Source organism: Lycium barbarum, chromosome 6, assembly GCF_019175385.1.
Source record: "Lycium barbarum isolate Lr01 chromosome 6, ASM1917538v2, whole genome shotgun sequence".
Lineage (NCBI taxonomy): Eukaryota > Viridiplantae > Streptophyta > Magnoliopsida > Solanales > Solanaceae > Lycium > Lycium barbarum.
The window spans coordinates 11,966,618-11,988,516 of record NC_083342.1 but is presented as its reverse complement, the minus strand read 5'-3'; the positions used below and the strand labels follow the sequence as shown (position 1 = coordinate 11,988,516).

The following is a 21,899-nucleotide window of genomic DNA, read 5'->3' as shown; positions in this document are numbered from 1 at the left end:
CTGCAAATCTGCAAAAAGATCGCTTAAAGATTGAGGTGCTAGTACAATCCAGTGTTGAAAAACATCCACCTTTCTGAAAAACTTTTTACTCCAAAAGGGACGACAACATTGATGCGTTTCTGCAGAATCTGTTTATATGAAAAAAGGGTACCTCACTAAACCACTATAAAATAGTACTATCATTTGAATACAATAACAATTAAGCAATGAGAAATTCTGTTGTGATATTTCAATCATGAGACTGGGTTCCAACTATTGATCCAATTGGACATCATCTCCACATTTTTGCTAATATCCTCAACAGAATCACTTCTTAGTGCCACCACTATATCCTCTGAATAACTCTCTTTTGCCTCCTCTAGCAAAATCTGAAATATTTCGCATTCAATATTGTTGGTGAGCTTTTGACCTGTGTAACCCCTGGGACACACAAGCAAGTCAAGACAGATTTGTGTGAGCAACACAAGAGAGGAATATATGAGAACAAAAAAAATGGCAATTGATAGTGTACCTTCTACTTAATCTATCATACAAGACAGTATTGTCGGTTTGAAGAACCACCACCTTATCGAACCAACGTTCAGGAAAGAAATCGCAACCATGATGATCAACAATGTTTCCACCTGCTTCCATCATGTCCTCAAGCTCATCACATACCTACAGCAGCCACATCATGAAACTTGAAACAACATAATTTCTTTATCGTTATTGTTGGAAATACAAGGTCAGTCTTTTTCAGAACTGGCAAATCGCTTTTATTGCATTATTACAGAATAAATTTAAAACTCAAAGCAATAAAAGCACAGATGAAAAGTGCAATTTTAGTATCTCTGCAACAGTGACAATACCAGTTAACATCATTGGAGCAATATGAACATAAATTATTTACATAACACCAACAAACAAACAACAACAACAACAACATACCCAGTGTAATCCCACAGGTGGGGTTTGCATTACACCAACTAGCGTAAAATTTCCATCGAGCAGCTAAATCGTAATTGGCAAAGAGCATTCATTTGATTTCCTATCAGTTGACTAGGATATGGTGGGGGTGCTTAGATTGAAAGACCAAAGCTTGAGTAATTGGTGAATTATATGAAAGTGTTAACGAGTGTGGGGCAAATAGGGAAGAACATTCAGAGGGTAGATGCTGTAGCGCTCAAACTGCACCAGTAACACAGAAAAATCCTCTCATTCTTTTTCCTTGACAAAGAAACTCTGACATACCTTATCCTTTCTTCTTTATTTTGTTTTGACAAGTAATAGTGTTAATACAGAAAGCAGCATTCGGGATGCAAACCATATAGGGAAGTTGTATGCGAAAAAACACATGTATTACCAAAGAAGACGAGAACTTTATACCAATGCACTACTGTCCCACATTCATTAGCTAATCCTTTATTTTTCTCAAGCGCGCGCGCTCACACACCCACCCACCACCACCCCACTGACCCACCCCCCCCCCCTTTTTTTTTTTTAGGAGAAACCTTACATTTGATAATCCTATTAAGTGAAGTTCTCATTTTCTATTGCTGATCTTCAATTATCATAGTTTATCCCACATTCATCCATCTCATCTCCTTCCTTATTTCGGCAGAGGGTTTTTGCACTTTCTTTTTCTCTCTCACTTCGCTCTGACCAGTTACCTGTTATGATGTTTGGGGGCATCCCCAAACACCTTTTCAGCATTAGAGCACCAGATAGGCAGCGATGAAGAAAAATGGCCACCATAACTTATATTGGACCACCTGATCCAAAGGTATAATGACTCATACTCCACTACTCAATTCTTTCAACCTTTTTTTTTTTTTTTTTTTTTTTTTTTGAGAAGGTGACAACCTCAATTCTTTCTACTTTGAAACCAATTATAGATTAATAAAGGTCAAGTTAACACCACCATCTCATTTCTTCAAACCAAATGGACATACTGAACCAAAGTTCTCTGAAACTGCTCATAAATCAAGAGAGTTAATATAGATTTTCAAGTTTTAACATATAAACAATCACGAGCAGTTTAAGAACCTCACCAAATGTTCCAAGACACTCTTAGTCGTTTTCCACATTCAATCCTATTTCACAACCAAAATATATAATGACCATTTTTGAGGTCATTTATGAATGCACCTTTACAGTTTACAGTTTGGAATCACAAGCAACTCAAAATTTGACAACAATAGAGGTTTTCTGTAATGTTTTACTTGAATATAATGTCTAAACAAACTAAACAGGTTCTTAACAAACATTGAACCTAATATAAGTGAACCAACACAACTATGCCTAAATTCCAACTCGCCATTATGGATCTTTTGTTCCATTTTGCTACGTTCTATCACTAAGTCTTCAAAAATATGAAGATTATAGTCTATTGAGACAACTCTTAAATGTGATTTTTAAGTATACCTTCTCCCAATATGTGATTTTAAGCACATCTAGTCCTCTAAATAAATCTTTAACACCTTTAACCGCTACATTTAGAGGTCTGACATGGCCTATCCATGTGAGCTATTTGTACTGTTGTACGGGTCAGTACTTAAACAACTCAAAATCCCCCTAAACTATCCACGTTTCAAATGCCACATGGATGCTTTTTTGGCCTATTTTGTAGCTTCCACACACATCTCTACCTGCACAAGGTAGGGGTAAGGCTACGTAAGCACCACCCTCCGCAGACCCTACTTGTGGGATTATACTGGGTACGTTGTTGTATTTTCTAGCTCTCACTCACTATAAAGAGAGTGAGGCTACACTCAATGCCACTTGACAACTGCAGAAGTTTTAGATAGGAAATGTTATAGTTCAAGAGGTAACAACAACACCCCAAAGTTTAAGTTTTAAGCTAACAAAACATGAATAGTTTAGGTATTAACTCAAAATAAAAATAAACAACTTGAACAGCAACAATTCTCTCAACGGTCACTCTATAAGGATCATAAGATTGAAACGCCAATACACTCATACAGAAATTGAAAAGAAAAAATAGGAACAGCGGATTTTTTGACATTTTTATTCTTCTATTCAAATGAAATCAAGTAAAAAAAAAAATTCTGCAACTTTTTAAATCCCTGATTAAGAACTTGGGTTTAGTACTATTTTGAATGTTAAAAGGCTTACGAAGTCTTTATTGATGATGTAACAGTCCAAGGTATTTAAAAGACAAAATAGGAACAATTGATTCCTTGCCATTTTAATTCTTCTACTGAAATGAAATCTAAGGACCCGTTTGGCCATGATAATTATTCACTTAATTTGAAAATCAGCATTTGTACATGAAAATTCCAAATACAAGCTGTATTTGGAATTTGAAAAACACCTAAAACCCTGTTTTTCACATTTTACACATTCAAACCACCAAATATTATTTGCAAAATGTATAACCAAACACAACTCCAACTTCAAAAATTCCTTATAAAGTGAAAAATGTTGGGTTTCTATGGCCAAACGCCTACTTATTCTTCTATTGAAATGATATAAACCAGGGGCGGATCCACAACTTTAATCCGAACCTTGTATTTATAATGCGAAACCCTTCAACTACATAAGAAATTTGAGCTGAGAACCCACAAACTTCAAATCCTGGATCCACCTCTAATGATATCTAAGTAAAAAACAAATCGTAACATTTCGAACTAGGGTTTAGTAGTAATATTTTAGAATGTTAAAAATGCTTACGAGGTCTTCATTGATGATGTAACAGTCTAAAGTATCGTCCCATCCATCGTGCAATTTTTTGTCTTTAACAAGTTCCCCGATGTTTATGTGTCGGAGTTGTGTTGTCTCTGCTACTGCTGACGATGTTGTTGTTTTCCCGGTACCAGGTGTTCCTGTAATTAGGATGTTTGGTCTTCTCCTGCTATTTTGCGCCATGCTTGATTACTGCGCTTATGGTCAAGCCAACAAATCCAATTACTGCGATGGTGTTGCTATTCAAGCAGAATATTAGCCCGATAGCCGGAAAAAAGTGGTTCTTAAGGGCAAGTGCTCAAAGCAGTTTTAAGGGTTAAAAGTTATTTTATAAAGAAGGAATTATTATTTAGATAAAAGTGGTTAAAGGATTTGTAGAAATAATGATTGTATTGAAATTAATAAAAAATATAAAGGATAAAGTTATTGGTAAAATTAAAATGACTTTTAAGTCAAAACAAAAAAAAAAAGTTAAGTTGGGATTGAGTAAATTTTTGAATTTGGCTTGTTTTCAATACTTTTTAACTTAATTTAAGTTATTTTTTTATTTTTATCAAATATCGAAATAAGTTAAAAATGATTAAGCCAATCCAAACGGGCTTTATACCTTATTTGCTGCTGTGAAACAGTGATGATACCAGCTAAGCACATTGGAGCAATATGAAACGGTGATGATACCAGCTAACCTTATTTGCTCCAAAGCACTGACACTTCAGCTGTGAATTGACTTAAATTCTTTGGCGCTTCTAAATACCCCCTCCGGTTCATAATAAGTGATCACTCAGACTTTTTATTTTGAATCAAAATATCTGGTCGCTTACAATGAAGAATTAATTAATAAGTGATTTTTTATGTAATTAAGAAATTATAGAGTATTAATTATGTGTTATTTTATTAAGGATAGTTTAATTAAAACATTTATTTATTAGGAGTTAGTGTCTTCTTAAAGGTTGTGCTAAAGGCTAGGTGAACACTTATTTTAAACCGGAAGGAGTAATTTTTCTCATGTGTAGGCACTTTTTTAACCCACTCCATAGTTATTAGGATGAATCACGAAGAGATATAGCACACTTACATCCTTAATTCTCTAAGTTTAAGTTAAAATTTTTGTGAAGCAATTCAAATTTGTCTTCTATCAATGGTTGGGTCAAATATACACCTATTGTTACAAGATTGGTCAGTTGTTTACCAAAAAAAAAAAAACCGTTACGAGATTGGTCCGAAGTGCAACTTATATGAAAAAAAATTATGTGTTACTCTGTATAGAATAAAATATGAAACAAGAAAATGAGCATTAACAATACTTTGATTTGATCATTATATATAATAATCTCTCCATGATATAAATCATTTTTTTGGTACTGTATATAACGTTATTCGTATACCAAAATTAAGCCTCCCTCCCAAAGAGCTTCCTTTTTCTCCCTTGTGAGTCGAACCCTTAACTTTCGAGTTCGAGATGAGGTGGAGGGTGCTTACCATCTGAACAACCCATCTTGTTCAAAATTACTCTTAAACTAGCCAATCAATGCATAAGAATACATGTATTGTTGTTATCTACTGCTTAAACAATCTGTAAATTATTATTCACCAGACAATACATTCTTGTGGGAAAAGGAGTTGATATAAATAAACCACACTAGCAAATAAGCGTAAGAATCAACCATCTTGCGTATATCAAACGGATATAAATCACAGTGATCATGTCAATACCTTTGACATTACAAACAACAATGAATTGAGCCTCAACAATTACAAGATAAATGAATAATAACCTACAATGGGAAAACAAGAATTGGTACAACAATGAATTTTCAGGTTAAGAATCTACCTACAGCTAGGAGTATAAAACTGCTAGCTTCTTCGACCCCAATCGTGTACACCAAGTTCGTTAAAGTTATATATTCACTGATAGTGTAAAGAAATTTTACACTATCAATGTACGTTAACCGGTTATAGCTTATCTGTTCTCCGAGTTACCTATCAGATTTGATATGTCAGAGTCACAATGTTGGTATATGCGCAAAACGTGAACTTAATTTATTTAAGAATCTAGTTGGAAATAAGTCTTGCCAAATTTAGCAGTTAACCTTCAGTGTCCTTTCTTCTTGGAGAGCCATAATTGCTGGCTGGACATTCAGAAGCAAACTTGCAAGACCTGCATTTCCAGCGCTCGTCTTCAGGTGTGTAACTGGCTTCTCTTTCTCCTCGCCACACCTCTAACGAAGAATTTATTTGACCCTTTACCCAGTCAAGATCATACTCAAATTGATCTTCACCAAGCAATGATTGATCTTCTTGTAATTCATACCTGCAGAAAAAGAATCCACAAGATTTACCAATATGTAATATGTAAAAGTGTCTCTTGTAATGCAAGGAATGAAAAGCTTCAGCAAATGAATTTTCTTGGGCTTGTTTAGTTTGGATTACGCAACTGATTGTAATTATTGAATAACGATGTTATTTATATCACTTTTAATGGTGGAACTTGCTGTTGATGTTGTTTATGATCATATGAAGGTCTCCTCTTCCGGAGTCTGTGAGGTCTATTATTGAGGAGGGAATCAATCTGTACAAGCTTCATACAAACAAGCATGGCAGGTCAGTGTAACATTCAGCAAATGTAGTTCATGATTTCCTCCAAACCCTCTCCTCTTTTTGCACTTGAGTTAATAGTGTTCTTGGTAAGAAGCAGCATTATGCCTTCCGATATGTTGCACGATGTGGAGCTATCTCGCTTTTACATCCTCAGCTAAAAAATTATTTTCAATATAGTAGTTTTTGTTGAAGCAATTATGAATTGAATTTGAGGTTTCCACTTTCTCCAGAATGCTTTATTAAACGTATGGATATTATGTGTGAATCTTTCTTCCATCTTCTTCATCTAGGAAGCTTCGATTCTCATTTCTTTGTGATGATTGAGTTGCATTATGATGCAAAGAGGTCTTGATATTTAATGGTTAACTGTGAATACTTCTTCATTGATTTCCAGTGTCTTGACTCTACTATTTTTGAGCATGATTTGGAGCTATGAAACTCCTTTTAACACTTTAATATATAATTCTGCTCTTGTTGTGTTGCTTTGCCTAATAATAACTTTGTATATCCACATGCATGTTGTGTCCTAAATTAACTGCAATACGACTATGAAAACCTGCATTAGAGCACCAGATAGGCAGCGATGAAGAAAAATGGCCACCATAACTTATATTGGACCACCTGATCCAAAGGTATAATGACTCATACTCCACTACTCAATTCTTTCAACCTTCTTTCTTTTTTTTTTTTTTTTTTTTTTACTTAAAAGTCATTTTAGTTTTACCAATAACTTTATCCCTTATATTTTTTTATTAATTTTAATACAATCATTATTTCTACAAATCCTTTAACCACTTTTATCTAAATAATAATTCCTTCTTTATAAAATAATTTTTAACCCTTAAAACTGCTTTGAGCACTTGCCCTTAAGAACCACTTTTTTCCGGCTATCGGGCTAATGTTCTGCTTGAATAGCAACACCATCGCAGTAATTGGATTTGTTGGCTTGACCATAAGCGCAGTAATCAAGCATGGCCCAAAATAGCAGGAGAAGACCAAACATCCTAATTACAGGAACACCTGGTACCGGGAAAACAACAACATCGTCAGCACTAGCAGAGACAACACAACTCCGACACATAAACATCGGGGAACTTGTTAAAGACAAAAAATTGCACGATGGATGGGACGATACTTTAGACTGTTACATCATCAATGAAGACCTCGTAAGCATTTTTAACATTCTAAAATATTACTACTAAACCCTAGTTCGAAATGTTACGATTTTTTTTTTACTTAGATATCATTAGAGGTGGATCCAGGATTTGAAGTTTGTGGGTTCTCAGCTCAAATTTCTTATGTAGTTGAAGGGTTTCACATTATAAATACAAGGTTCGGATTAAAGTTGTGGATCCGCCCCTGATTTATATCATTTCAATAGAAGAATAAGTAGGCGTTTGGCCATAGAAACCCAACATTTTTCACTTTATAAGGAATTTTTGAAGTTGGAGTTGTGTTTGGTTATACATTTTGCAAATAATATTTGGTGGTTTGAACGTGTAAAATGTGAAAAACAGGGTTTTAGGTGTTTTCCAAATTCCAAATACAGCTTGTATTTGGAATTTTCATGTACAAATGCTGATTTTCAAATTAAGTGAATAATTATCATGGCCAAACGGGTCCTTAGATTTCATTTCAGTAGAAGAATTAAAATGGCAAGGAATCAATTGTTCCTATTTTGTCTTTTAAATACCTTGGACTGTTACATCATCAATAAAGACTTCGTAAGCCTTTTAGCATTCAAAATAGTACTAAACCCAAGTTCTTAATCAGGGATTTAAAAAGTTGCAGAATTTTTTTTTTTTTACTTGATTTCATTTGAATAGAAGAATAAAAATGTCAAAAAATCCGCTGTTCCTATTTTTTCTTTTCAATTTCTGTATGAGTGTATTGGTGTTTCAATCTTATGATCCTTATAGAGTGACCGTTGAGAGAATTGTTTCTGTTCAAGTTGTTTATCTTTATTTTGAGTTAATACCTAAACTATTCATGTTTTGTTAGCTTAAAACTTAAACTTTGGGGTGTTGTTGTTACCTCCTGAACTATAACATTTCCTATCTAAAACTTCTGCAGTTGTCAAGTGGCATTGAGTGTAGCCTCACTCTTTTTATAGTGTGTGAGAGCTAGAAAATACAACAACGTGTCCAGTATAATCCCACAAGTAGGGTCTGCGGAGGGTGGTGCTTACGTAGCCTTACCCCTACCTCGTGCAGGTAGAGATGTGTGTGGAAGCTACAAAATAGGCCAAAAAAGCATCCATGTGGCATTTGAAACGTGGATAGTTTAGGGGGATTTTGAGTTGTTTAAGTATTGACCCGTACAACAGTACAAGTAGCTCACATGCATAGGCCATGTCAGACCTCTAAATGTAGCGGTTAAAGGTGTTAAAGATTTATTTAGAGGACTAGGTGGACTTAAAATCACATATTGGGAGAAGGTATACTTAAAAATCACATTTAAAAGTTGTCTCAATAGACTATAATCTTCATATTTTTGAAGACTTAGTGATAGAACGTAGCAAAATGGAACAAAAGATCCATAATGGCGAGTTGGAATTTAGGCATAGTTGTGTTGGTTCACTTATATTAGGTTCAATGATTGTTAAGAACCTGTTTAGTTTGTTTAGACATTATATTCAAGTAAAACATTACAGAAAACCTCGATTGTTGTCAAATTTTGAGTTGCTTGTGATTCCAAACTGTAAACTGTAAAGGTGCATTCATAAATGACCTCAAAAATGGTCATTATATATTTTGGTTGTGAAATAGGATTGAATGTGGAAAACGACTAAGAGTGTCTTGGAACATTTGGTGAGGTTCTTAAACTGCTCGTGATTGTTTATATGTTAAAACTTGAAAATCTATATTAACTCTCTTGATTTATGAGCAGTTTCAGAGAACTTTGGTTCGGTATGTCCATTTGGTTTGAAGAAATGAGATGGTGGTGTTAACTTGACCTTTATTAATCTATAATTGGTTTCAAAGTAGAAAGAATTGAGGTTGTTACCTTCTCAAAAAAAAAAAAGTTGAAAGAATTGAGTAGTGGAGTATGAGTCATTATACCTTTGGATCAGGTGGTCCAATATAAGTTATGGTGGCCATTTTTCTTCATCGCTGCCTATCTGGTGCTCTAATGCTGAAAAGGTGTTTGGGGATGCCCCCAAACATCATAGTTATTAGGATGAATCACGAAGAGATAGCACACTTACATCCTTAATTCTCTAAGTTTAAGTTAAAAATTTTGTGAAGCAATTCAACTTTGTCTTCTATCAATGGTTGGGTCAAATATACACCTATTGTTACAAGATTGGTCAGTTGTTTACCAAAAAAAAAAACGTTACGAGATTGGTCCGAAGTGCAACTTATATGAAAAAAAATTATGTGTTACTCTGTATAGAATAAAATATGAAACAAGAAAATGAGCATTAACAATACTTTGATTTGATCATTATATATAATAATCTCTGCATGATATAAATCATTTTTTTGGTACTGTATATAACGTTATTCGTATACCAAAATTAAGCCTCCCTCCCAAAGAGCTTCCTTTTTCTCCCTTGTGAGTCGAACCCTTAACTTTCGAGTTCGAGATGAGGTGGAGGATGCTTACCATCTGAACAACCCATCTTGTTCAAAATTACTCTTAAACTAGCCAATCAATACATAAGAATACATGTATTGTTGTTATCTACTGCTTAAACAATCTGTAAATTATTATTCACCAGACAATACATTCTTGTGGGAAAAGGAGTTGATATAAATAAACCAACACTAGCAAATAAGCGTAAGAATCAACCATCTTGCGTATATCAAACGGATATAAATCACAGTGATCATGTCAATACCTTTGACATTACAAACAACAATGAATTGAGCCTCAACAATTACAAGATAAATGAATAATAACCTACAACGGGAAAACAAGAATTGGTACAACAATGAATTTTCAGGTTAAGAATCTACCTACAGCTAGGAGTATAAAACTGCTAGCTTCTTCGACCCCAATCGTGTACACCAAGTTCGTTAAAGTTATATATTCACTGATAGTGTAAAGAACTTTTACACTATCAATGTACGTTAACCGGTTATAGCTTATCTGTTCTCCGAGTTACCTATCAGATTTGATATGTCAGAGTCACAATGTTGGTATATGCGCAAAACGTGAACTTAATTTATTTAAGAATCTAGTTGGAAATAAGTCTTGCCAAATTTAGCAGTTAACCTTCAGTGTCCTTTCTTCTTGGAGAGCCATAATTGCTGGCTGGACATTCAGAAGCAAACTTGCAAGACCTGCATTTCCAGCGCTCGTCTTCAGGTGTGTAACTGGCTTCTCTTTCTCCTCGCCACACCTCTAACGAAGAATTTATTTGACCCTTTACCCAGTCAAGATCATACTCAAACTGATCTTCACCAAGCAATGATTGATCTTCTTGTAATTCATACCTGCAGAAAAAGAATCCACAAGATTTACCAATATGTAATATGTAAAAGTGTCTCTTGTAATGCGAGGAATGAAAAGCTTCAGCAAATGAATTTTCTTGGGCTTGTTTAGTTTGGATTACGCAACTGATTGTAATTATTGAATAACGATGTTATTTATATCACTTTTCATGGAAGAATTCTCAGATTTTATAGAAGATATGGAATTGTTAGATCCCCAGCTGGAAGGAGGGTGTTACACATGGCACAAGGGTGACAATTGTAGAATAGCATCCAGAATTGATAGGGTGTTAATTTCTAAAGAATGGGATGACAAGTTCAGAAATATCAAGCAGTCACTGTTGCAAAGACTGGAATCTGATCACTTTCCAGTCTCACTTCAGTGTGGAGTGTGGGAATACAACAAGTCTTACTTCAAATTTGAAAACTGGTGGTTGAACACTGAAGGGTTTGTCGAAAGAATCAGGGATTGGTGGAATTCTTTTGTCTTCGAAGGCAAACCTGATTACATTATGGCTTGCAAGTTCAAAGCTTTAAAAGCCAAGCTGAAAGAATGGAGTAGAACAAGTCAGGGAAACTTGGGATCACAAAAAACACATATTTTGAGTCAACTAGCAACTCTAGATGCTGTCCTGGAGAATAGAGTGTTGACAGAAGATGAATCAATACTGAAAGCATCGCTGTTGATGGATTATGAGGAGTATTTAAAAAATGAGGAAATAGCTTGGAGGCAAAGATCAAGGGCTCTTTGGCTCAAAGAAGGGGATAGGAACACCAACTTCTTTCATAAGGTGGCCAATGCACATAAGAGAAGTAACAACATTGATCAATTGATGATTCAAGAAGAAACTGTGGAGGATCCAGAAAGAATTAAAGGGGAAATTATTGATTTCTATGAGAGGTTGTACACTGAATCAATTGGTTGGAGACCTTCATACAATCCTTTCAACTGTTCAGTGATCAATGAGGAAGAAAAAGTTGCTTTACAGGGAGAATTTGATGAACAAGAGGTGTTTTCATGTCTGAAAATGTGTGCCATGGACAAAGCTCCTGGCCCTGATGGGTACACAATGGGCTTTTTGATCAAATGTTGGGAAATTCTGAAGCTAGATATCATGGCCACTTTTAACAACTTTCACTCTCAAGGAGTTTTTGAGAAAAGCTACAATGCAACTTACATAGCCCTAATTCCAAAGAAAACAGGTGCCAAGGAGCTGAGAGATTTCAGACCCATCAGTCTTATAGGTAGTGTCTATAAACTAATTTCTAAGGTGTTAACAGAAAGATTGAAAAGAGTTATAGGCAAGCTGGTGGATGTTCAACAGATGGCATTCATTAAAGATAGACAAATAATGGATGCAATTCTAATTGCCAACGAAGCAGTGGACTCAAGAATCAAACAAGGCAAGCCAGGAATCTTATGCAAATTAGACATTGAAAAGGCATATGATCATGTCAACTGGGAATTTTTGCTGAAGGTGCTCTCATGTATGGGTTTTGGAGAAAAATGGATCAAGTGGATTAGATTCTGCATTTCAACTGTCAGATTCTCAGTTCTTATCAATGGCTCTCCTGAAGGTTTTTTCCCCGCACATAGAGGGTTGAGACAGGGGGATCCTTTGTCTCCTTTTTTGTTTATACTGGTCATGGAGGGCTTGAATAACATGATCAAAGTGGCAAGAACAAATGAATGGTTCAAAGGTTTTGAGGTTGCCACAAGTGCAAATGTAAATGCTAACATGGAAATCACTCATCTACAGTATGCAGATGACACCCTGATCTTTTGTGATGCTGATGAAGAGCAACTGAAGATTTTGAGAGTAATTCTGGTACTGTTTGAAGGGATTTCTGGGTTACACATTAATTGGAGAAAGAGTCACATATATCCAATTAATGGTGTGAATAATATGGAGGAATTGACCAGGATTTTAGGTGGAGAAGTAGGGGAACTGCCAACTACTTACTTGGGCATGCCTTTAGGAGCCAAATCAAAGTCCTTGAATATCTGGAACCCAGTGATTGAAAAGTGTGAGAAGAAGCTATCCAGGTGGAAGTCACAATATATATCTCTAGGGGGCAGAGTCACACTTATAAATTCAGTTCTGGATGCACTCCCTACCTATATGTTGTCTGTTTTTCCCATCCCTGTTGGAGTGATTGAAAGACTAGACAAGATCAGGAGGGACTTTCTCTGGAAGGGTGATCAAGATAAAAAGGTTTTCCATTTAGTCAAGTGGGCTAATGTTCTACTGGGGAAGAAGCAGGGAGGACTAGGTATCAGGAATTTAAAGCTGCAGAGCAAAGCTTTAAGACTTAAATGGCTATGGAGGTACTCACATACACCTCAACCATACTGGGGAAGAATGATCAAAGCAAAATATGGGGAAGAAAACAAGTGGATGACCAAGGAGGTGCACACTTCTTATGGTGTTGGTCTGTGGAGATCCATCAGAGCTCTTTGGCCTTTCCTGTGGAACCATTCCACCATTAAGGTGAGTAATGGCCACAAAACTTCTTTTTGGGAGGACAAATGGTTGGGAAACACTAGTCTAAAAGAATTATTTCCTGTCATTCATGGGCTGGCAGTAAACCAACACAAGAAAGTAGCTGAGATATGGGACAATCATGGATGGAACCTTCAGTTCAGGAGAAATTTCAATGACTGGGAAATCAACACATTGACAGAGTTGTTCAGGCTACTAGAAGAGTTTAAAGGCACACAAGAAGGTGCAGATAAATTGTGGTGGAAAGAAGACAGCAAAGGCATTTACAAAGTGAGCACAGCATACAAATTTTTGAACCAGAGTAACCAGCAGGTGCAACTTTGGCCTTGGAAGCACATTTGGAAAGTGAAGGTACCAGTCAAAGTTGCATGTTTCACATGGTTGTTGGCAAGGGAAGCAGTACTGACTCAAGAAAACCTAAAAAAGAGAAAATTCTCTCTTTGTTCCAGATGTTACTTGTGTGGTGAAGAGGGTGAGACAGTCAACCATCTATTTTTACATTGTCGGATCACAATACAGCTTTGGAGGATCTTTGTGAATCTCAGGGGCATTGTCTGGGTAATGCCAAATAGGATTACTAATCTACTCCATATTTGGGAGGAGGCAGGAATAGGAGCCTCAGACAGAGATAGATGGAGGATTGTCCCAGCTTGCATTTGGTGGACAATATGGAAAGAGAGAAATTCACGGTGCTTTGAAGACAGTAGTAGTGATGTACAAAAGATCAAGCTAAATTGTGTCAAACTTTTTTGTTTTTGGTGCAAACAGATTTACCTTGAGGAGACTGAATCCATAATTGAAATCCTAGGCTCTTGTTAGATTTTCAGAGTTTTGGATCAGCTTTCTCACTTTTGCTGTAAATATGGTTCCAGTGCAATCTATGCACTGATCAAGTCAATACATACCAATGTTACATTTTCAAAAAAAATGGTGGAACTTGTGGTAATTGGCTAGGAAGTGATTTTCACATGTGATAACCATATACTCAATCTATCTATCATAAAAAGTTATTAATGAAACTAAATCAGAAGAAAAAAACTATAAAGTGAACATTTTTTTGATAAAAAGTATAAATTGAATATATAAAGAACTTGGGTGACAGTATAGAAACACTAGGGCAATCTCCAGAGACTCTGAGCTTTACATACAGAAGCAAATATATTAAGAGCCATCAGATAATAATCTCTAAGATCGGTTCTTCAATGAAGTCAACCCTTGATATCTATTCTTTTGCAGAAGAACTCAGTTCAAGTTGGGCTTCATGTTTCTAATAAAAGAACATAGAAAACAACTAAAATATGAACGAATGATTCCACAGGTGAATTTCAGACATCTCACTAGCCAAAAGAGAGAATCGAGAAAGATGCCATAAACAGAAACGAAAGCAACTTGGACAAGGGAATATTGGTAGAAGTTGGAAATATATCTATATTTCTACTATCTGAAAAATGCGAAACATTAGCATACTACATGAAATTCCAATTCACCTCAGCAGTAGTTGCTCATGTGCTGGTGGAAGCACGCACCAAGTATTTCGAGAGTACCTCAACATATCAGTGAGAGTCTGCATTAACAGCCAACACAAGCTATAAACCAAATATTTCCAAAGGCTAAAGAACATCAGTAAAATTCTGATAGTAGGAAACCAAACTGAAACTCCATCATCCACAATAGACTAGATACCCATTCAATTGTGTTGTGAAAGACTTAGAACACCCCTCTCCCCCAACCACAAACTCTTTTTAGTCATTTTCCCCTGAAGTAAAGTTGGATTTTTTTTTTATCCTGTTATAATAATCATCATGATCATTAGGATTAATTGAAGCGTCTATTTCTAGTCTTGATCACACAAGGAAGATGGATGAAAAAAAAGCTTCTCAGCAAGGGAACATTTTGAGAAATACAAAAACAGTAACGTCTCAGTTTCGAACAAGTAAAAAATTTGAGAAATAGAAAGAAAGTTAGATTCTAAGAGAACTCAAGTGTATGCCTTCAAGTACTGTTATTGCAAGCCAAATATTATGAGTTCGCTTAGAGACCAAACAGATTGGCTGCTCTCGGCTCATGATATTCTACATGCATGAAAAACTTCGCTCAGATTCTTGGCTCATGATCCTACAATGTCTTCAAATTATGTACCATTTCTCCTTTTCTTTTTCATTAAGATATGAACTAATAATATAATCCTAAAAAAACTTTTCATTTCTTTTTGGGTAATACCTCTGCAGGGAAACCACATTTAGCAGTATTTTCTCTGATTTCTGCAGATAAAATGTGATGAGGATTCAGAGAGAAGAACTCAAAAAATTGTCTGGAGGGGAATTCATCAGCCACCAAGCTGTCCCACAAATGCTTGTAGCACATTAGCTGAAGCCTGTCAAAGAAGGGATCACCAGTTCATCACATTTGTACCCGTAAGTACATTTAGAATAGGAAGGATCTCTCTTCATCTGAGAGATGCACCATATTAAAATTTATTTACTAGTCAACATCAAGTGCAAAACTATACCTTCCGTTTCTCCGTTGTGGTTCAGCAGGAAGGCTAGCTCTCACTCGTGTTTTTGTGTCAACTAACATTGGATATGCATCACTTTGTCCTTTTGGCATTCTTATCTCATCAATAATTCCCACCATCCATACACCTTGAGCAAAACCTACTCTGATGCGAATGAATTAGGTCGGCAGCTTATCAGGACGCAAATAATAAAGAATATTTCAGGATTTTCTTTCTACTTTGCTGGAATCAGTGAACTAATAACAAGGAAAATTCTGTCTGCCATGCGCAAAGATAAAGGTATATGCAACTCAGTCACAAGCAACTTTGGATGGACGTGTAGGAATGCCTTATATGAACAAGTGCAGCAAGAAATGCACCTAATGGTCACGGGGGTCAATATGTGTTTAAGTAAGGGGACAAATAAGTGCTTTACAGGAAAACAACTGGATTTCAGGACAATGTAAATATCCAGTGAAAGATCCAAGTGCAAAACCATAACCTGAGAGCTGAAAAGGACCTACTATTTTTTAATACTCTCTATGTTTACAGGTGTACAGTCTAAAAGGGAAATAAATACTGAAATTCACAGCGGATGGGTCCATAATCAAAACCATGCAATTCGAGATGAGTCCATGAGTTTTATCTGCATAATGCTGACAACAATCCTCTTATCAACCGATTACATCTGTTACAAATCCTTTTTTAATAATAGGTAGCAGTTAGACGTGAGACATTTATTTTTCTATTTTAGGTCTGCAATAGCACCTAAACCTGAGAGCTGAAAAGGACCTACTATTTTTTAATACTCTCTATGTTTACAGGTGTACAGTCTAAAAGGGAAATAAATACTGAAATTCACAGCGGATGGGTCCATAATCAAAACCATGCAATTCGAGATGAGTCCATGAGTTTTATCTGCATAATGCTGACAACAATCCTCTTATCAACCGATTACATCTGTTACAAATCCTTTTTTAATAATAGGTAGCAGTTAGACGTGAGACATTTATTTTTCTATTTTAGGTCTGCAATAGCACCTAAATAATCTAGTTGGTAGGTCAAAAATCTTAAGTTGATGAAAAGTTATAATAGTGAATCAAAAGGTGGTGACTCATACATCTCCTCCATCTTACTAATTGAGGTTAAAGGGTCAAAGTATTTTCATTAGTGGGTCATAAAGTTTGAGCATGACACTCAAATATGCACACATCTCTTTTTGCTTAATAAAAAAGGTTTACAGAAGCACACACATAAATAAGATCATTAGCTTATAAAATTGATGGTTGATGTGGAACACTATTATCAACTAAACTTGCTTATAGAAATATTAAAAAATTATTATGCACAAACAAAAGAGGCAAAAGAGACTCACAAGGGCAATTCACGTGTCAATCCATCAAATAACAATTGATTTGCACCAACTATAAAATTTAAGAACTTTAATGCCCATACATCTTCAGCTGACGCAACATGAACTTTTACCCTTTTGATCACCTGCACACATTCAAAATCACAGTAAGCTCTGAACGAGCAATAACTAAAACATAAAGTGTATAACAAAAAGATCACTCCAAAAAAGGAAAATGTTAAGCATATAAAAGGATTGGAATGTGGCGTGAGTATTGATATTATCCCTTCATGTCCCTTCACCAAACAGACATACCAAACAATGCAAAATATAAATCATACCAAAGTACTTCTGCCTTCAACCATTCGAGCTGAGATAGTATAAATATAAAATAAATGGAGGACTGAACTCTCTATAGGGAATACCTCTTCTTCGAGGGCTTCATGACGAATGCTACCAGCTTTCATAGCTTTGGTCTTTTCTGGTTTGCCACAAAGAAGAATATACTCCATCTTTTTTTCACACCATTCCTGAAGGTAACTTGAGATTATGAGGATAAATAATCAGTAAAATTCATGTTTTAGGGGAACCATCTCCCTGCAAAATGACTTTCAAATATAAACAAAACCAAAACAGAACACAACAATATGCTCAAAAGCGTCCATGGCCTTAAGGCAGAATTTGCATGGGCAGAATTTGCAAAGGCAGAGGGCAAAAGTTAAAGACCGCCACCAATTTGAGGGGCAAAACTTAAAGACCAACAATTTGAAGGGAAAAAATTAAAGACCACCCCAAATGAAGGGCAATCAGCGCAAAAAAAAAAAAAATTCCTTTTGATAATGAGTGATGGTAAGACCCAAACCCAGATGTCTGCCTACTCTGATACCATGTTGGATTAATTATGTGGCCATCTTATCTAAAAGTTTAAGTCGTTAGAGAGAGCATCCCTTTTATTTATTAATTATGTCTTCAATATGGTCACTGGATGTCAACGTAAAGGTTACGAAAAAACCCTTCTAGCCGCAGTAGATGCACAATGAACCAGCTAGATTGAAAACTTTGCAGTCTCACGCAATATCGAAAGCGAGTCTCAAATGAAATAGATCTTTTGCACTAAACGTCATACTAAATTCTAGAACTTAATAATAAATCAGATGAGTAATCTCACTTCACCCTGCTCCATCTCAATACTCAAGTCTGTCTGTGAAACAATTAAAATAACATCTGTAACCGATATCTATCTGCCCAAAGATGACTAAAGAACTCAAAATAAAAAGATCAAAAACTAATACTGCCTTTGTCCCAATTGATATGAAACTCTTTCCACTCTAGGACGTCCCAAATTGTTTGAACACCGACTGATATCTATACAAATTCTCACAACTTCAATAATTAAAATTCATTAGACTATTCAAATGATTATCAAATTAACTTTCACACTTTTACTTTGATTTATTCATCCACTATGCTACTCTAAGAAAGGAAGTCAAATTAATATCTTAAACTATATAATCAGTCAAAAACGTCATATAAAATAGGAGAAGGGATAACAGTAAGCTCTTTGTTCAAAGCAACAATTCAGCAAGCAATTCGAAATTCCAAATTCCTCTAAGCATTCAAACAAACAATGAAACATCAGAAAACCACAGCTTTTCAAACTACAACATCAAAAGACATCAAATTGAAACATAACTACACCAAATTGTAGTACTCCCTCGATCAAAATTTACGTGACACTTTCCGCTTCCGGAGAGTCAATTTAACTAATTTTTCAAGCTAAATCGGATTAGATCAAGTTAACATTTTAACATTAAAATTTAGATATTCAAAAACTATAAGAAAAGTACTATAAGTTGCAATTCTTCTCCTGTATATAGGTTGAAAAAAAAAAACAATTTAAATTACTGATCAAAGTCTACACAGTTCTGAATCTCGAAAAACGAAAAGTCACCCATAAATTGAGATGAGTACTTATAAAGTTTCGAAATTCATACAGTGGTAGTAATATCAGTAACACAAGTACTATAAGTTGCAATTCTTCTCATATCAATAGAATAAACAAAATACATTTTAAATTTTGAATCTCAAAAAAAGAAAGTGTCACATAAATTGTGACAGAAGGAGTATAAAGTTTTGAAATTTTCGATTTTTTTGTCCACTATGCTACTCTAACAAAGGAAGTCAAATTATTACCTTAAACTATATGATCAGTCAAATAAGTCATATAAAACAGGAGATCTGATGATAATAAAGCTCTAGAAATTCGAAACTCGAAATTCCTCTAAGCATTCAAACAGTGTAACATCAGGAAACCACAGTTTTTCAAACTACAACATCAAAAGACATCAAATTGTAACATAACTACACCAAATTACATTTTTTTTTAAAAAAATGAAAATTCATTCGGTGGCAAATCAATATTTGAAGCTAAATTGGTTAGATCAACTCAATATTTTAAAATTAAAATTTAGAGAAAAGTACTATAAGTTGCAATTCTTCTCATGTTTATAGGATAAAACAATACTATCTTAAATTATTGCTCGAAGTTTACACAGTTTGAATCTCCAAAAAAAACAAAAGTTACCTATAAATTGAGACAAAAGGAGTATAAAGTTTCGAAACATCATACTATGAATCCTATAAGTTGCAATTCTTCTCATGTCAATAAGATGAAAAAAATACATTTTTAAATTATCAGTCAAAGTTTACATAATTTGAATCTCAAAAATCGAAAAGCGTCACATAAATTGAGAGAGAAAGGAGTATAAAGTTTTGAAATATCGTACTGTAGCAGTAATATCAGTAACAGACAATCCTCTTTTCCTCCGAAACCTTTGCAATAACGAATCAACAACAACAACTCTATTCCTCTTCTGGAACCTTCCAGAATCTTCTACATCAACAACTACCGCATCACTTTGTGACGAACCACAGCAACTCGATAAACTCCGTTTCGATAACAGAGTAATAGACCTAACATTGAGCCCGTTTGGATTGGCTTATAAGTTGGCTTATAAGCTGTTTTCAGCTTTTTTGAGTGTTTGGCTGGCCAGCTTAAAGTCATTTTATGCTTAAAATAAGCTCAAAAAAATAATTGGACCCATTTGACTTAGTTTATCTAAAGCAGCTTATAAGCTGAAAACAGCTTATAAGCCAAAAAAAATAAGTTGGACTACCCCAACTTATTTTTTTCAGCTTATAAGCTGCAAACAGCTTTAAGCTGTAAGCCAATCCAAACGGGCTCATTGTTCCTAAAATGAGCCGAAGCGCGTGATGGTGACGGAACCAATGAGCGCGTGGCGGAAAAAGCAGCTTCGATTAACGCCATTTCTTCGTCACTGATGATTTCCAATGGAATTTCAGGTATTATTGTGTTGTTGTTTTGTGATGTTTGGGTGTGACTCGGTGATTGTGAATCGGTCATTTTGGACTGAGTTGTGGGCATGTGACCGTTGAGAACAGCATAAATGAAGGATCAATGTTAATATAACTGTTTGTGTGAAACGTCGGTCAACTAAATTTTAAATTTTAAAATTTTGAAAAGGGTAAATTAGCCTTTTTGGTGGTCTCTTGTTTATTGATAAATTTTGATTTTAGTCCTCTTACTAATCTGACTAGGTATGCTTAACTTTTCTCTTTTAGTGTTTTGCTTGTGAATAATCACAATATTCCTAAAGTATTAATGGGTTTATCAATAAATTATTTATGTGTTATGTTAAACTTGTAATGTTATTTCATATTTGAGGGTGATGTATACTAAATTTTTTTTACGTAAAGGGATCAAAAATAATATTTCAATAAACTGAAGGTGTCCCTTCGGGGACATTTAATTTAAATGTGTTGAGTCATATATCATAAGGATCAAAATCAAAATTTACCGATAATTAAAGAATCGAAACTGCTATTACCCATTTAAAAATAACTATTTTAGCTCTTTTTTCCTCTTTCTCTTTTGTGTTGTTATTTTGATGATTTTGTGGTGTTGTGTGACTCGGTGATTGTGAATCAATCATTTTGGACTGAGTTGGTAAACGAGATGTGGGCATGTCACCGTTGATAACGGCATGAATGGAGGATCGAAAGGATTATATATTGTTTTGTTTGTATGGATGTCAACAAAAACAATAAAATACCCAGTGAAATCTCACAATGTGGGTCTGGAGAGGGTAAAGTGTACGCAGACCTTACTCCCACCTTGAGAGGTAGGGAGGTTGTTTTCGAAAGACCCTCAGCTCAAGAGAAAACAAGACAAAAGAGCCAGATAAGGACAAGCATATCAGAATAATGCAAAAAATAAGAAATAACAAGAGCGAAGAGCCAACAAATATAAGCAGGAATCACAGGGCAACAAACGATAGAGCAACTACGACCACTAGTGCGAGAGAATAAGTGAGACTACCTACTAGCTTTCTATTCTAATATGAGTCCTCCACAACCTCCTATCTAAGATCATGTCCTCGGTAAACTGAAACTGCGCCATGGATGTCGGTTAACTAAATTTTAAAAGAAACTTGGATCCTTCTTAGCACAAGAAATTTGTCAAAAGTAATTGTCATAATTTATGACAAAAATTGTTAAGTGTTTTCAAATACGCTTTTAGCATTAAAGAAGTAGTTCTCTTTAATATTGCTCAATTTTCCAAAAAGCATATAATAAGTAGGGCTAGTTTAGTGTAGGGGTAGTTTAGTAAACTCCACATTATAGTTATTGATTTTTTAATGCGCGTGATTTCTGCTAAGGTGATACTTATTTTGGAACGAAGTGAGCAATTTTAACAAATCGGATGCCTTACTAAAAGTTTGAACATTGCTCCCTCTGTCCCAATTTAA

The 21,899-nt window shown here is 35.1% G+C and overlaps 2 protein-coding genes and 2 long non-coding RNA genes across 4 annotated transcripts; 1 reads left to right on the top strand and 3 right to left on the bottom strand.

Annotated features, from left to right (window-relative positions):
- Positions 1 to 54: 54 nt before the first annotated feature.
- Positions 55 to 4,020, bottom strand: LOC132600795 (adenylate kinase isoenzyme 6 homolog). Its single transcript, XM_060314187.1, has 3 exons — positions 3,673 to 4,020; positions 512 to 657; positions 55 to 420 (listed from the first exon to the last, which is right to left on the bottom strand). Exons 1-3 carry the CDS (start codon positions 3,865 to 3,867, stop codon positions 234 to 236), a joined length of 528 nt encoding a protein of 175 aa, XP_060170170.1. The 5' UTR covers positions 3,868 to 4,020; the 3' UTR covers positions 55 to 233.
- A 1,311-nt stretch (positions 4,021 to 5,331) lies between these two features.
- LOC132600793 (uncharacterized) lies at positions 5,332 to 6,169 on the bottom strand. The gene is made up of 2 exons (XR_009567318.1): positions 5,775 to 6,169; positions 5,332 to 5,664 (listed from the first exon to the last, which is right to left on the bottom strand). It is a non-coding gene; the product is annotated as an uncharacterized LOC132600793 (long non-coding RNA).
- LOC132600792 (uncharacterized) lies at positions 6,169 to 15,831 on the top strand. The gene is made up of 2 exons (XR_009567317.1): positions 6,169 to 7,448; positions 15,454 to 15,831. It is a non-coding gene; the product is annotated as an uncharacterized LOC132600792 (long non-coding RNA).
- Positions 10,061 to 20,564, bottom strand: LOC132600791 (exonuclease V, chloroplastic). The gene is made up of 8 exons (XM_060314184.1): positions 20,292 to 20,564; positions 19,857 to 20,043; positions 17,496 to 17,600; positions 17,095 to 17,216; positions 15,735 to 15,884; positions 15,446 to 15,599; positions 14,713 to 14,789; positions 10,061 to 10,724 (listed from the first exon to the last, which is right to left on the bottom strand). Exons 1-8 carry the CDS (start codon positions 20,513 to 20,515, stop codon positions 10,499 to 10,501), a joined length of 1,245 nt encoding a protein of 414 aa, XP_060170167.1. The 5' UTR covers positions 20,516 to 20,564; the 3' UTR covers positions 10,061 to 10,498.
- Positions 20,565 to 21,899: the final 1,335 nt, after the last annotated feature.